Source organism: Crotalus tigris, unplaced genomic scaffold (genome assembly GCF_016545835.1).
Source record: "Crotalus tigris isolate CLP2741 ecotype Arizona unplaced genomic scaffold, ASM1654583v1 scf7180000023617.9722795, whole genome shotgun sequence".
Classification (NCBI taxonomy): Eukaryota; Metazoa; Chordata; class Lepidosauria; order Squamata; family Viperidae; genus Crotalus; species Crotalus tigris.
In genome coordinates, this window is record NW_024100081.1 from 4740746 (window position 1) to 4755081 (window position 14336).

Sequence of the window (14336 nt, forward strand, 5' to 3'; positions counted from 1 at the left end):
TCCGAAGGTGCTGGAGCTTCGCTACGTTTCTATTATGAAGCCAGCCACTGGCTTTCAAGCTGGGGAGAAATACGGTAAGAGGGCCAGCTTCAAGCGCCCCCTGGATTTCAGAGGAGAACATCTCGTAGCCAGATCTGACAAAGCTTCCTTGCCGGGTCGGATGGATGCGCAGCATATGCGGAGGAGGGGCGAAGCCAAAGACCCTAGGTAGATACGAAGCCGGGGTGTTGGTCCTTTATTTGCGGGGATGGCTGTTTCCCTGATTTTCATGCCTTCTGCTTTCAACAGCACAGGCATGACGGCAGGCAGAAAACCAACCGGTGAAGTTTTGGTTAGCAATGAGTTTATGAATAATCACCAGTCGGGCTCCCGTATTATTGGTCTTTACTGAGGCTGAAGACAGATGCGATATTTTGAATTATTGAACACTGTTCTCCTTCCTTGCCTTCTTTCTGATTACTTGGAATATTTTATGGAAATGTGTTACAGAAAGCAGACTATGGCTATGCTCACTTGCTATAACTGATACAAAAATGAACCATATTTTAATGAGTTTTCTGAACCTCTGTTCTTATCTAGTTGTTGCTGAATTTTTGCAGAAAGCATATAGTCCTTTTTGACCTATTGTATATTTCAAACCCAGACACAGTGCAGTTAGTTTGTTCAGTGTGTTATTACAAATTGAGAAGGTTTTATTAGTTATTAATTAATTATTAATTGACTAAAGTTTGGGCTACTTAATGATTGGCAAATGTACATTGCTTATAAATAAATATGGAACATATGCACGTAAGGAAGGTGACAACTGTACAAATGAACTGAAATAATGAGCAGATCTAAAGAACTAGCTGATAGAGAATGTAGTGGCCCTGTGGTCCTGAAGCATTTTTCTTAGTTACATAAGCTGGGGAGAAAGTAATAGTATGGTTTTCTTACAGTTAATCACCACTTTTAAGTCCTACTCCATAACTAGAGTTGTGGAAATAAGGATGAAACAAGCTAAGCAAATTGTACAGAATAAAAAGCAAACGTGTTAAAAAATAAACCTAAAATACAGAAGTAGTTTTAAAATGTAGCAGCAGACAAAATTACATTTACTATCTGTTAGATAGTAAATAAGTACAGTCCTACATTTTATTATCATAGCTAAGTAGAGAGATACCTTGATTAAAGATAAGACCAAGGTATCTTGAATTGCCGTCTTGATGAGTTATTTGACTGAAAAAGAGAATCAAAGCTGGGCAAGTAGGACTACTGAAAAAAATAGATTACCTTGAGCTATAAAATTTGGGGAAGGTTCTTTGCAGTCTTGGTTGTTGGGATGTGCCTGGCATGACAATTATAATGTGGACTATAGTTAATAAACATTGACATGATAAATATACTAGGCATTAAGGGGTAATTAAATTGGTAATTATTTCTGCTATAACATAGAACACCACAACATTCTGGGAATTTTGATCCAAGGAACACCTAGTTATTGATTCAGATTATTAAAATTAAACTACATAGCCATATCAGTAAATATCAGTATAAGTCTCTCTGCCAGTTGTGGCCTTTTATAAAATCACCCTCACTGTCCTGGGGAAGGGGCTGAAAGACACATAAAAACTTATACACAGGAGCCTGCATAATATAATATGTGTATCTCTGTGCCCTGAAAGATTAAGAGAAGGCAGGCTGTATACTTTGATAACCTCAGTTTGATGCTAGCCAGAGTCAAGAAGAACAAGAAAAAGCTTGCCGCTTATTTCCTTTATTAGAGCCACCAAATACGACTTGCAAAAATCTGGATAATCACCTGATGGCAGCAAATAGCTCTTTTCTGCCCGACTTTGCTGTCATCTGGTGATTATCCAGATTTTTTGCTGCTCAGATCTGAAGCCCGGGGTTTGATGAGACGTGAAGTGAACTACAGGTAGAGGGGCTTTGCTTTTCACTCCTCATGGCAGGTTACTAGCTACAAACAGCTGTAGAAACTCTGTTAATGTGAAGTCGAGGCAGGGAAGCTCTACTACTGTAGCCTGCAAGTATTGTAGACAAAGAGGGGTGTAGTTCTCCTCCTGTGCATGTTGAGGAGGGAAGGAATGATTCAAGAGAAAATTGCTTCAGTTGGCTCTATGTCATTTTGTGTATTTCCAAGATTGCTTTTTTTTTTTTTGAGTGCTGAACAAATAATCCACTGTTCCTTTAAATCAAGATCATATGCCACTGTAATTCACTCCTTCCTCAGGATATTGCAACTAGGTGACCTCCTCATCTTTCCATAGCAACTCTAGCTGGGAAAGACACAGTAGTTGCCCACTGACGTTCAACTCAGCTGACAAGAATTAACCTTCCAATCACCAAAAACATCTTTTGAATTACTTGTGAAAGGTTTTACCCTAGAAAACCTTTCATACAGAATGCATAATTCTCCCCAGACTAGCTTCTAAGGCAGTCTTTCTCAATCTCAGCAACCTTAAAGTGGAGAAAGCCCCAAAATCTGTACAGAACTACAGCTTCCTAGCCTCTTATCCCAACCTTTCTTGGGAGCTGCATCTAAGCCAGGGGTGTCAAACTCGCAACGTCACGTGACATGTCACGATGTATCGCAATTTTTTTTCCATTGCCAACAATGGGGTGGGCACGGTTTCAGCATGAGGCATCCAGCCTGTTGGCCGGCAGTTTGACACCCCTGATCTAAGCAATCTCCATTTCTTGAGCAGCTGGCAGCCATTTTCTGCCATGGGAGTCTCTTCAGGAGGTGGCTCCCACAGGGCCTCTTTATCTGGCCTTGCCAAAAGGGGCCTCTTGTTAGGCCACAGGCTCCTCCTAAAGTGTGCCACAGGGCCTTTTGGGTACCTGCAGCTGCTGTGCTGTTTACAGAGTCTACAGGCAGTCCTCGACTTACAATCATTTGTTTAGTGACTGCTTGACGTTACAACAGCACAGAAAAAGATGACTCATGACTGTTTTTCAGTCTTGCAAGCATTGCAGCACCCCCATAGTCACCCCATGATCAATTTCAGACCTTGGCAACTGATTGATATTTATGACAGTTGCAGTTTCTCAATGTCATGTGACCGCCTTTTGCGACCTTCTGACAAGCAAAGTCAAAGGGAGAAGCCGGATGCATTTAACCATGTTACTAACTTAACTGCAGTGATTCACATTACAGTTGTGGCCAGAAAGGTCATAAAATGGGGCAAAACCCACTTAATTCTCTTAGTAATGAAAATTTTGGGGTCAATTGTGGTTGTAAGTCAAGGACTTTCTGTACTGCCTAGCCCTTCCTGTTGGCCTGTTTCTGGCCTCCCAGGCCAAATCTGTTGACAGGCCTCTTCAAAAGCCTGAGTGTTGCTGGATAATCCCTGGTTTTTGTTTTTCAAGTGCTGCTGACTCGCCTACCTTGCCATGGCCTTCTTTGCACCTATATCGCCTGCTGTAACTTCAGGCATACCTAGCCATCTGCTATTTCTATTAGATTTCAACTTCTTAAGCTATTTAGCTTAAAGGGAAACATATTTTTCATTTCCTTAAAACTTTTATTTCATTTTCTGTCTCCAAGCAGCCCAAATCTGGAAACCAAATCTGCATGCCTCCCTCTCTTTCAGGCTCCTTTGGTTTTCTTCCATAAACACACATGCAACTCCTGGCTAGGCTGGAAATTTCTGCTTTTCTCTCCACAGTAACATTGGAATAAGCAGGTGGAGAACATTGCATAAAGCAACAGGGAAGGGAGGAGCTGTAAGGAATTTCTTTCCATTTCAGGCTGGACCTTTTCCCTTTAATGTGCCCTTATGGTGCACAAAAGCGTAAATGGATCTAAATATCCCATGAGCCTGCAGTACTTAAATGGTCTCAAACCAGCATTTCAATTTCTTTGGGCTCTGCTCCAAGAGCAATCCTGGAAAAATGAAATTATAAAGACAGTTTTGCATCTAAAACTGGTTAGCTAAAATCGTTGGAGAATTTAATCCTGATTTCTCATTATGTAGCAGTGATCTTCTCAACACCTTGTATTATAAAATAGTCATCCAGTTTAGGAATGTATGTTATAGGTAAACATTTTTTATCTCTTGATTTTTTTTTCTTCATGCTCAATTGAATCTTAGTAAGACAAAGAAAGAGTTCCAAATTGTCTGGCTCTGATTCAGTTCCAGTGACTGCTCTACTCTTTATAAGGTCGCACTGAGGCTTGGTAATTGTCCTGGATTACGGCCCTTAATAGAGCGGTATCGAGTGCAGACTGGAGTTCCCATTGTAGCTTATCCTGGACCAGGAAACCCCAGCAGCAGTGAGTTACATCCTTATCCCCACATGTTTAAACCACTCTATGCCTTAGAAAATGATTCAGAAATTATTAAAAATTCACAAAGAGGATGCATAAGTAGTTACATTAGGCAAGAAGCAGAACTTAAATATAATTGTTGCCTTCTTAAAATAAGCAGAAATATTTGTTTTTCTGAGATACATTTGTGGAACCAATTATTTGTTTAGAATTTATTCAAATTGAGAGATTCTTGACATTTTTTTTTCCTAAACAGCCAATTTATTGAGAATTAGTGAGTACAACATCTGTCCACCCAGCAGCTGGAAGCTGTCTACTTTGAAGTATGAGAGTAGAACTAGTATGTGGATTGATTCCACTAGTTTTAGGCTCTCTTGCTGTGTTAGGTTAGTAAATCAGCTTTAAATGACCTTATTTCATTTCATTGTATTATTAAGTTTATAGCCTGTGTTCTTATATAAGCATTCCAGGCCATTAACAACAAGTAAAACAAATACAATATATAAAATGTGACATTAAAGTAAGCAAAAAGAATTAATTTTTTTTTAATCTGTGCAGATTATATTCTGATAGCTATCGTGTTGCTTTCCCATGCACAAAGTGTTTCTTGATTCTGCCAGAAAACTTAGTATTCATTCTTTTTTTCTTCCCAGATCATCTACAACAGATCTGAATGTTGCTCTCAATGAATGCATGGTAGCCGTGAACTTCTTTCTGAATAACAAATTCCAAGATGCCCTTGCTTCTCTGCAAACTAAGTGAGCCACTGCTTTCATCTTCCCTCTTCTGGTTATGATCAACATGCATAATTATAGGATTTAGAGACAGGAAAATGTTTTATAAGACTTCAAAAATTAAGAATTTCAAAAATGTTGATAATAACAGCAATTAGTACCAGCTAACATGGATTTGTAAACAATAAATTGACAAGTTGACAAAACTCTGCTAGGTTTAATGTAATTTACTGGATTGCATGGATAGATTAAATGAACTGTATGTTGATTATAACAAAACATGTGAATAGGTGTCCTTTACTACTTAGCATATGACAGTGATGGCGAACCTTTTAGAGATTGAGTGCCAAAAAACTGCCCCCGCCCCCACTCCACCCCCTGTACCACACTGGCCCCTGCCCTGCCCCAACCCCACCTGCCCACAAGGCCACTCACTGCCTCCAGGGTCCACCTCAGATTGCCCAGATAGCCCAGCAGTGCCATGGCAGCCACACCCTCTGCCCGCGCCCCTCAGCATCAACTGTGCATGATGGGGTGTGATGGGAGATCTTGTCTACGCTGCCTGGCTGCCATGTCCTTGGCTGTGCTGCTCCGCGTGGGCCACACTCGGGGGTGACTCTCCTCCAGGGGGACTGCTGGTGAGGAGGGGGTCACAGTGGGAGGCAAGGCTGGGGCAACGGCACGTGCCATAGTTCACCACCACTGGTATATGACATACAATAATAGTATTAAATAGATTTACATCTAATTGCAGAAGTTGTCTCAAAGATTACGCTTTCATATGGGCTTCCAAGTGTCTCAACAAACTAGAAAGAGATTTTGAATATGAAATTTGCATTGCTGACTTCAAGGCCTAGCATGCTTTTATTAATGATTTTGGTCAGAACTGAGGAATCTGAGCTATGGAATCTTCAGAATGGTAGTCTTGACCAGATGACCAAAGCCTGGTTACTTTTTATATGTTTGTGACACACATTTAAAAAGGAGGGACTTAAATTCCCTGGTTGTGCTTATCCTTTTGAGGTTGTTAATCTGACCGTAAAAATAAACTAGTCTATGGCCAGCAGGGGCACTCAGGTGGTCCTTCATTCCCATTTCTCCAGAACTTGATTGTGAAACTGGTGACATGTTTCTCCTGCTATTTTAAATTAAGAAACGTGAACGTGTAGTATAAACTCTATAATACAGTATAGTTAAGAAAAAATAAGGAAACATTGAAAAAAATACCTGAATTCTAGGAAAAATAAAAAATCTCAATATTCTACCATCCCCTCTTTTCAATCTGAAAGCTTCTTTTTGTAAAAAAATAGAATTTGATTTTCCCCTATTGAAATAACAATTTTAAACCTTACTTTTTTGAAATTAGGAAACAAGAGCTCCCAGAAATTAGTATTAATTAGAACTTCTGGGTGAAGATTTTTGGTGGCCTATTGTTTAATTATTCACCAGTGACAAAACTGTTCAGATTTTTGCATCCCAATATCAGTAATATTCTAAGATAGAATTATTGTGTTACAATTTAGGAATGTCATATTTACAACTCTGCATGTGAACCATAAGATTTACATCTATTAGAATCAATTTGGCATCAGAGTTCAATTCTCTGTTAATCTGTGTATTTCCCAAATGTACTGAAACAACTCCCTAGTTTCTGTATTTTATTTGTAAACTAATTTTTCCATAAGAAAAAAAACCTTATATATATTTTACTTGAATATATACATTTTATATGTATTTCTTCTGAAATACATTTTTGTCTATTGTATTGTAAAAATCTGAATAGTGCAAACTTTGGGATATTTCAGTATTCCTGAGGTCCAACTACATATTTTGAAACACATAATTAATGTATAGTTAAGTGCACTAAAAACACACTGAATGGCATAAAAACAGACAATAAAGGTAGTAATTACGATGACATGTAGTTAGCAGATTATGATTTTTGTCTGGGAGAATTTTCTATGTCTTATTTGAAGCTGTTTATATTTCCTATTTGGTTGCAAACAAATAAAATAAATTTTAAAAGGTATTTATTCAGAATTTAAACAGTGATTTATATAACCCTGGAGGACTGGATGTAAATTATGGTGTACTTTACTACGGTGATTTTTCAGTGTCAGTTTCTATTGATGGAAGTCTGTGGAAAGTCACTGATAGCTGTAGAGTGAAGGAGCATATTGACATTCTGTGTTCTGGGGAAAAACATGAATCATATGATATTCTGGGGTATGTTAAAGGAAAATGATAACAATAATTATACTGAAGTATTAAAAAGATAGCTTTAAATGCTTTGAGTTATTAGATTGGTAAGGAAGACTGAATAGTAATAGCAGGAACAGATATTTTATTGCATCTCATGATACATAAAATATCTAAATATATTCACCCATGTTGTATGGCTGTACGGCATTCTATTCTTAATTCTATTCTACTCTACTCTGTTCTGTTCTATTCTATTGTTATCTAACTCTCTGTTCTGTGTGTTGAATATATTTGTTATGAATCAGAAATGTATGTTGATGCTTGTTTACGTTTCTCTATATTGAGGAATGTTGTGAAATGTATACTGTTTAAAATGCATCTTTTTTTAAAAAAAAATGTAAAACAGGACAGTAGGAGAATTTTTTTGTTTTACCATGGTAGCTCTCCTTGTTATAGCTTAATCTGCTGTGCTATAGAGAGACACAAGATCCCTGAAAGAATAAAGCTCTAAAAAGTAATTTCTTGTTGGATGTTGCTGCAGCCTCACTTGTTTCTGTATGACACTGCAGATGGCTAATATTGTTGCCACTGGGGATTTTGGCTGATTGCCTGTGGAGATGTAAGAGAGAGAAATATGAGCAGCTGGAATGGACTGTCCTTGTGTAAGCGTTCCAACCAGATGGCCATGTTACAAGTGCTTTCCAGAAGTCCTTGAACTGACGAAAAAGTCTGTTGGCATAAAATTTGCTTCCCCAATTGCTGTGACTTTGCTCTGCTATTGAATGTGAGACAAATTAAGGAAACCAGTAGATGGATTCCCCCAATCTTTCCCACCCTATCAAGCTTAACCTACTAACAGGACAACAACTATCAATCAGTCCTTAGCATGGGATGGGGCACATTAGGGCTAATGCAAGAGGATAATTGAAATGGCATCTTTAGTTTTTTTAATTGCATGTCACATTGCCCAACAGTCTGCAGGCAAGGAAGTATTTCATGTACATGACTGATCAGGCTGTTTCTTAACATGGTTTTATTGTGAAAGAAATATATGACTAAAACAGTGCCACTTACAAGTGCAAAGAACGCAAATTGAGGCAAAAGAGAGCTGTTAATAATGAGCAAGTGATATCCTTGACTTAATGTTGCCATAGAACAGCAGTGCCGGCAACAGTTCTGTTCTTATGGCAGTACTGGTGGCAAGTGGAAACAGCTTGTGGGTGGCCAAACAGTCAGAATGAAGTAGGTAAAATAGCAGTGCCCCCCACCCACTCATCAGAGTAATAACAGCATTTAAGGCCACATGAAACTATTCTCTGTGAGAAGTGGTAAACCAGTAATGTCCCCAATATTAACAGAACCAGCAATATATAAGTAGGAGAACCTGACTTTCTTTTTTAAATCAACCTCCTGTGTAGTTCTTCCAAAACAGTATTACAAGATTGCTACTCTTTCAGAGCCCCAAATCCATGTTTAAAAACAATCTAACACTCTTTTAAAATGATGCAAAACTCATGTTTATAAGGAACCTGAATAACACCTGACAAATATTTCAGAAATTCTCGGTCAACTGAAAGAGGGAAGTTCAGAGCTTGATGCTTTCTCTCTTCCTGTTTAACAACTACATGAAACCCCTGGATAAGTTCATGCATTAGTTTGGAGTCTGGCACCATAGGTATGCTGATAACACTCAATTATACAGTACATCCCAACCTGGGCCAGCCACATGATGCTGTCAATACAGGTAGTCCTGGACTTACCACCATTTGTTTAATGACATTTGAAGTTATGATGGTGCTAAAAAAAAGTGACTTACAATCAGTCCTTGCATTTATGACAGTTACAGGGTCCTGCAGTCATTGTGATCAAAATGTGGATATTTAGCAACTGGCCTGTATTGGTTGCACTGTCCTAAGGTCATATGATCACTATTTGTGACCATCCCAGCTGGCTTCTAACAAGCAAAATCAGTGGGTATGCCAGATTTGCTTAATGACCATAATGATTTGCTTAATGACTGCAGCAAAAAATATCTTATGGGGTTTAACTCATCCGCTTTGCTTAGTGACAGACCTTCGGTCCCAATTTTGGCCGTAAGATGAGGACTACCTATATCCAATGTAGGGGATTGTTCTAATTAGCTTCAGTTCAAGACCTCTTTAAGAATCACACAAGCCCATCTTTTGTTTCCCAGTGTATGATATTCCCCAAAGAATAGTTGACTGTGCTGTACCTAATGTAATTAAGTGTTTCAGATAATGGATTTTCCTTTACTTAAGAGCTCATTTAATTAACATTTTACCCTATTGGTATCTATGTTAAATAGAACATTGTAGAATGCAAGGACACTAATCTCACTGCTACTTCAAATTAAGGAGTGATACATGAAAGAACTGGAACAACCCTTTGGGGATAACAAATTACTGAATAAATTACATGAACGGCATCTTTTAGACTCTTTAAAGCAGTGGTTCTCAACCTGTGGGTCGGGACCCCATTTGGGGTCGAACGACCATTTCACGGGGGTCGCCAAACAAGGCTGTCCGCCATTTTCCCCCCCTTTTCTTTGGCCACGCCCCTGGCACCCAGTGATGTATAAGTGGTTGGGGGTCACCACAACATGGGGAACTGTATTATGGGGTCGCAGCATTAGAAAGGTTGAGAACCACTGCTTTAAAGGATTCATAGAGGGGGAAATAGGATTAATAGAGAAGAAGAGGGAACACTTAAAATACAGGGAAGAAAATCTAGACAGGCCTCTGTTTTATTGAATCTGGAGATTAGTCTCTGTAGTTATATTCTTTGTGGTTCGTAGTCTAGTTTCTGGTCTTGCAGTTTCCAATTTTATCATGTAAATATCTAGATGTCCATATGTCAGTGCAATAAATTATGTAATCCTTTCAAGTAATTTATTAGCAAATGAACATATTAGTAAACTCATCAAAGAGAATGATAAACAAAAAAAATACTGCAGTAGTTCTTTGAAAATGCTTTAGATCAGCCATTGTAACCCAATACAGGCAGACATACAGAAATTAAGCAAATCTATGTAAGAAACAGAAATTTTAAAAAGAGCATTTTAAAAAAATACTTTGTAAACATTGCATTGCTAAATTTAAAAAAATATAACCAGGAAATCCCTTAGGGAAGACTTTAGCAAAATGTAAACCTTATCTCTTTGATGCTTCTAAAGGGAGCAAGATTTTAGTGAAAGTGTCTGCCTTTCAATACGTTTTTGCAGATGATGTCTGTTTTATTTTCAAACATATTATTAGGAATACAATGAAAGAAAGACACAAACCATTCTTTAGGCATCAGCCTCATGTGGAAACCGTATCTGTAATATTTTGTTAGCCTCTCCTCCTCTATGATATCTCATAGAGGAAACACCATATCCTAAAACAGTGATTCTCAACCTTTCTAATGCCGTGACCCCATAATACAGTTCCCTATGTTGTGGTGACCCCCAAGTGGGTGTGGCCACCAATAAGAAGGATTAGGACAGCTAGGGAAAAGGGAAAAAATGGCAGACAGCATGGTTTGGCGACCCCCGTGAAATGGTCATTCGACCCCAAATGGGGTCCCGACCCACAGGTTGAGAACCACTGTCCTAAAATAAATAGATGTGATTCTCAGTATGAAATTTAATTTAGAAATAGGATAGATTTTACAGTCTTAGACAGCGCTGCCTTTAATGCTCCTGTACATTCTTAAAGACAAATTTCTTTCTTTTCTTATGCTACCTTTGGGCCTTGTCTACATATTTCTCTAACTTCTCTCCTATAGAAAAAAGGATAGCATGTATCATGCTTTGACTTATGCTACCATTTTGGAAATTCAGGCCATGATGACCTTTGATTCCAGGGACATATTGAATGCTGGACATACAATGGAAGAAGCTCAAGTTATATGTCAGAAGTAAGCACATAAAATGCAATAATTATGCAATTGGTACATAAGATGCTATTTTTTTTTCTTCTGTTCAATCATGTCCAATACTTGAAGACTGCCTCGACAAGTCCCTGAAGTTTTTTTGGCAAGGTTTTTCAGAAGTGGTTGTCACTGGCTTCTTCCTCGGGCCAAGAGTAAGTGACTGGCCAAGGTCATGCAGCTGAGTTTCTGTCCAAGGTGGGACTAGAATTCAGTTTCCCAGTTTCTAGCCTAGTGCCTTAATCACTATACTAAGCTGGCTCTCTAAGATGCTATTACAATAATGTTAATTGGAAATATATTTAAGAAGCCCAGTAGTCTTTTTTAGTAGCCTGCAAGTAGCATGTATATATACACGCTATTCTCTTTCACATAAACCTTATAATGCAAATTACAGGAAAGGGTTAGAAAAATGGTTAGCAAGTAAAATCAGGCAAGGAAGACAAAAAGGAAATATATGGTGGATCCATAAATCTCTTCTCTCCATCAGAACTTTGTAATATTTTCAAGTTATACTTTTTCAAATAAAAAAGAAGAGTTAGATTGGCGTAATAATTTAACCTTACCTGTATGCCCTGCAGGATCCTAAAGTGATTGGTTTGGGCACATTGTAGCCCCTATGTTGTAAAAACAACTAAGGGACAGTTGTACCCCAAGTCTGCTCAAGCTGTTTTAGGCAGGCTAGGATATCTAATTTAGCAATAGCTCTACAGGTCAAGGTATTCTTGCCCGCCTCCATCAACTAGGAGGTACACATAATTTATTGATAGGGTGTGCAAATAGCCTAAAATTTTGTTTTAATAGTTGAGTTCTGTTAAATTTAATATGGATATACAGTAGAAACAATTAATTAAACTCAGAGCTGGCTTGGTTAAAAGAGAAGATTTCCCCCCCCCTTTCATCCCCTTTCAGGTTAGCTTTTGAATCTTATGTCAGATTGATATAGGCAGCCCTCAACATACAACCAGTTGCTTAGTGACTATTCATACATATGGCAGAACCTCCCCCCAAATCTATTTCTGATCCAGTTTCAAAGTTGCAGTCACTGCAGTGCTCCCATAGTCATTCCTCCCTGCAACCAACTGCAGGGATGCGGCAGTGCCCCACCTCAGCTATCTCCCCCTGTCCGATACTGCCAGGTCCCCAAAGGTCTTGGGTCTGTTTTCCACCTCACCAGACTCCACACCTCCCCAACCTCCATCATTGCACACATACCTTTGGAAGATATCCAGATCTCACGTTAGAGAAGGAAAGCAGGCTGTTCTATCTTTCAGTGCCACTAGTGCATGTGGTTCCACTCCAAAAGCAGATACCATTTTTGGAGTAGCCACAATGAATTTCAGGAGACCCAGTGGGGGAGGGAGAATCAGGCCCAAGCTCTGCATAGACCCCAAAGGGCAAGAAGTAAACCCAGGGTGCCTCAGGGCTGAGGGGAAGCTTGGGAGGCTCAGGGGCAGATGGGCCTCACCCAGCATTAGATCTTCCAGGGAGTCCCCCCATTTCAGGGGCACCCTATGTTCTGCTTAATGACCAGCTTGGTTGCTTAACAACTGCATTGGGGGGGAGCAGGGATAGGGGTAGTTAAGTTAGGTTAACAACCATCATGATGTGTGACGATAATAGGCAACCTTCATTACAGTCATGAGTTGAAGACTACCTATATAACAGGTATAAAACTTACAAAGTAAAGAAAAGTAGCAAGAGTATTAAAGAGTGTCTTTCAAGAGTTTTGAAGAAAAAGATATGTAATTTTTTGATTTGAGAATAAATGTCTATGTGCTTTATTAAATACTAAATTCCAGTGAATTAAGTGGGTTTTACCTTCTAAGTAAACAGATACAGAATTAATATCTGAGGTTCATTTTCTCTACAGGAAAGGGGATTACAGACCTGTTAGCCGCCAGTATTTTAAACTAGGGTTCCTATTAGTACCAGTCATCATGTCTTACAGTTGTCGGAATTATAGATTCAATCAATTCAGAAAATATATTTCAATTTTAAGAAAAGTCAGAAATTCATGCATCCAATATTATGCATTCCAGAATGTGTGTCAATTATATTTCTGAATTATTTCCTTAACTGCAAATATACTTTAAATCTTCAGCTCCATAATTTTTCTTTAGGTTTCGGAAAAAGTCTTCTATAGCAGACTCTTTCAACAATTTAGTGTACAAAGACAATCTTGCTCAATTAACTGAAGGTAAACAAAAAGTTAGCACTCTGTTATATTACAGGTAGTCCTCGACTTACAACAGTTTGTTTAGTGACCATTCAAAGTTACAACGGCACTGAAAAAAGTGACCTATGATCCCTTTTCACACCTATGACCATTGTAGCATTACCCACAGTCCCATGAATCAAATTTGGATGCTTGGCAACTGATTCATATTTATGACGGTCACAGTGACCCGGGGTCATGCGATCCCCTTTTGTGAGCTTCTGACAAGAAAAGTCAATGGGGAAACCAGATTCACTTAATAACCATGTTAATAATTTAACAACCGCAGTGATTCACTTAGCAACTGTGGCAAGAAAAGTCGTAAAATGGGGCAAAACTCAACAAATTTCTACCTTAAACAACATAAGTTTTGGGCTCAGTTGTGGTTGTACCTCGAGGACTGCCTGTATTCTGTTGATATAACCGATGAATAAGTAGTGTAAGCTTCAGATGTTGCGTTATATGTCTATCTAAGTTTGGGAAACAGTTCCATAGCCTTTGTATTGTAGAAAGGATTTTATCTTTCTCTGGCCTCTTAGCATTTTTAAGTGGCAATAGGTGGTCCTTCAGTTTTTTGTCTGAAAAACACTTTTTACAACATTGATAATAATCACCTTATGTAGAGAAAATTTGAAATACTTCTTTTTTACTTTTCTAGAAGAAATCCATGCAGAAATTTGTTATGCTGAATGCTTGTTTCAGAGAGCAGCTCTTACAATCCTCCAGGTAAGGATGTTGTTTCAGGACCTGGTATTGTGAAGGCAGTCAGGGGAATCTGAGAGTGGCAAGTATGAATTTTTGTTTTAAATACTTACTTTATCGCTTATCTTTTTTATGATATTTTATATGCAATTAATACATAATTATTAAGGGAATCCCATGTTTTAGTTTATAAGATTCTTAAGTGGATTAGTTTAATAAAACAAAATTGGCGTTTGTTCATTTGTCTGGGCTAGTGGTTTTTTTTTTCATTGTGATG

At 38.4% G+C, this 14336-nt stretch overlaps 1 protein-coding gene across 2 annotated transcripts in view; it reads left to right on the forward strand.

Annotated features, from left to right (window-relative positions):
• The window catches only part of TTC39A (tetratricopeptide repeat domain 39A), a 34647-nt gene continuing 20311 nt past the window's right edge, over window positions 1-14336 (forward strand). For both annotated transcript variants that reach the window (XM_039319888.1, XM_039319886.1), the window contains exons 1-5: window positions 1-207; window positions 4927-5031; window positions 10996-11127; window positions 13263-13339; window positions 14016-14083. In XM_039319888.1, the coding sequence (XP_039175822.1) occupies window positions 35-207; window positions 4927-5031; window positions 10996-11127; window positions 13263-13339; window positions 14016-14083 (555 nt within the window). In that variant the 5' untranslated portion in view covers window positions 1-34. The remainder of the gene's footprint in view (window positions 208-4926; window positions 5032-10995; window positions 11128-13262; window positions 13340-14015; window positions 14084-14336) is intronic.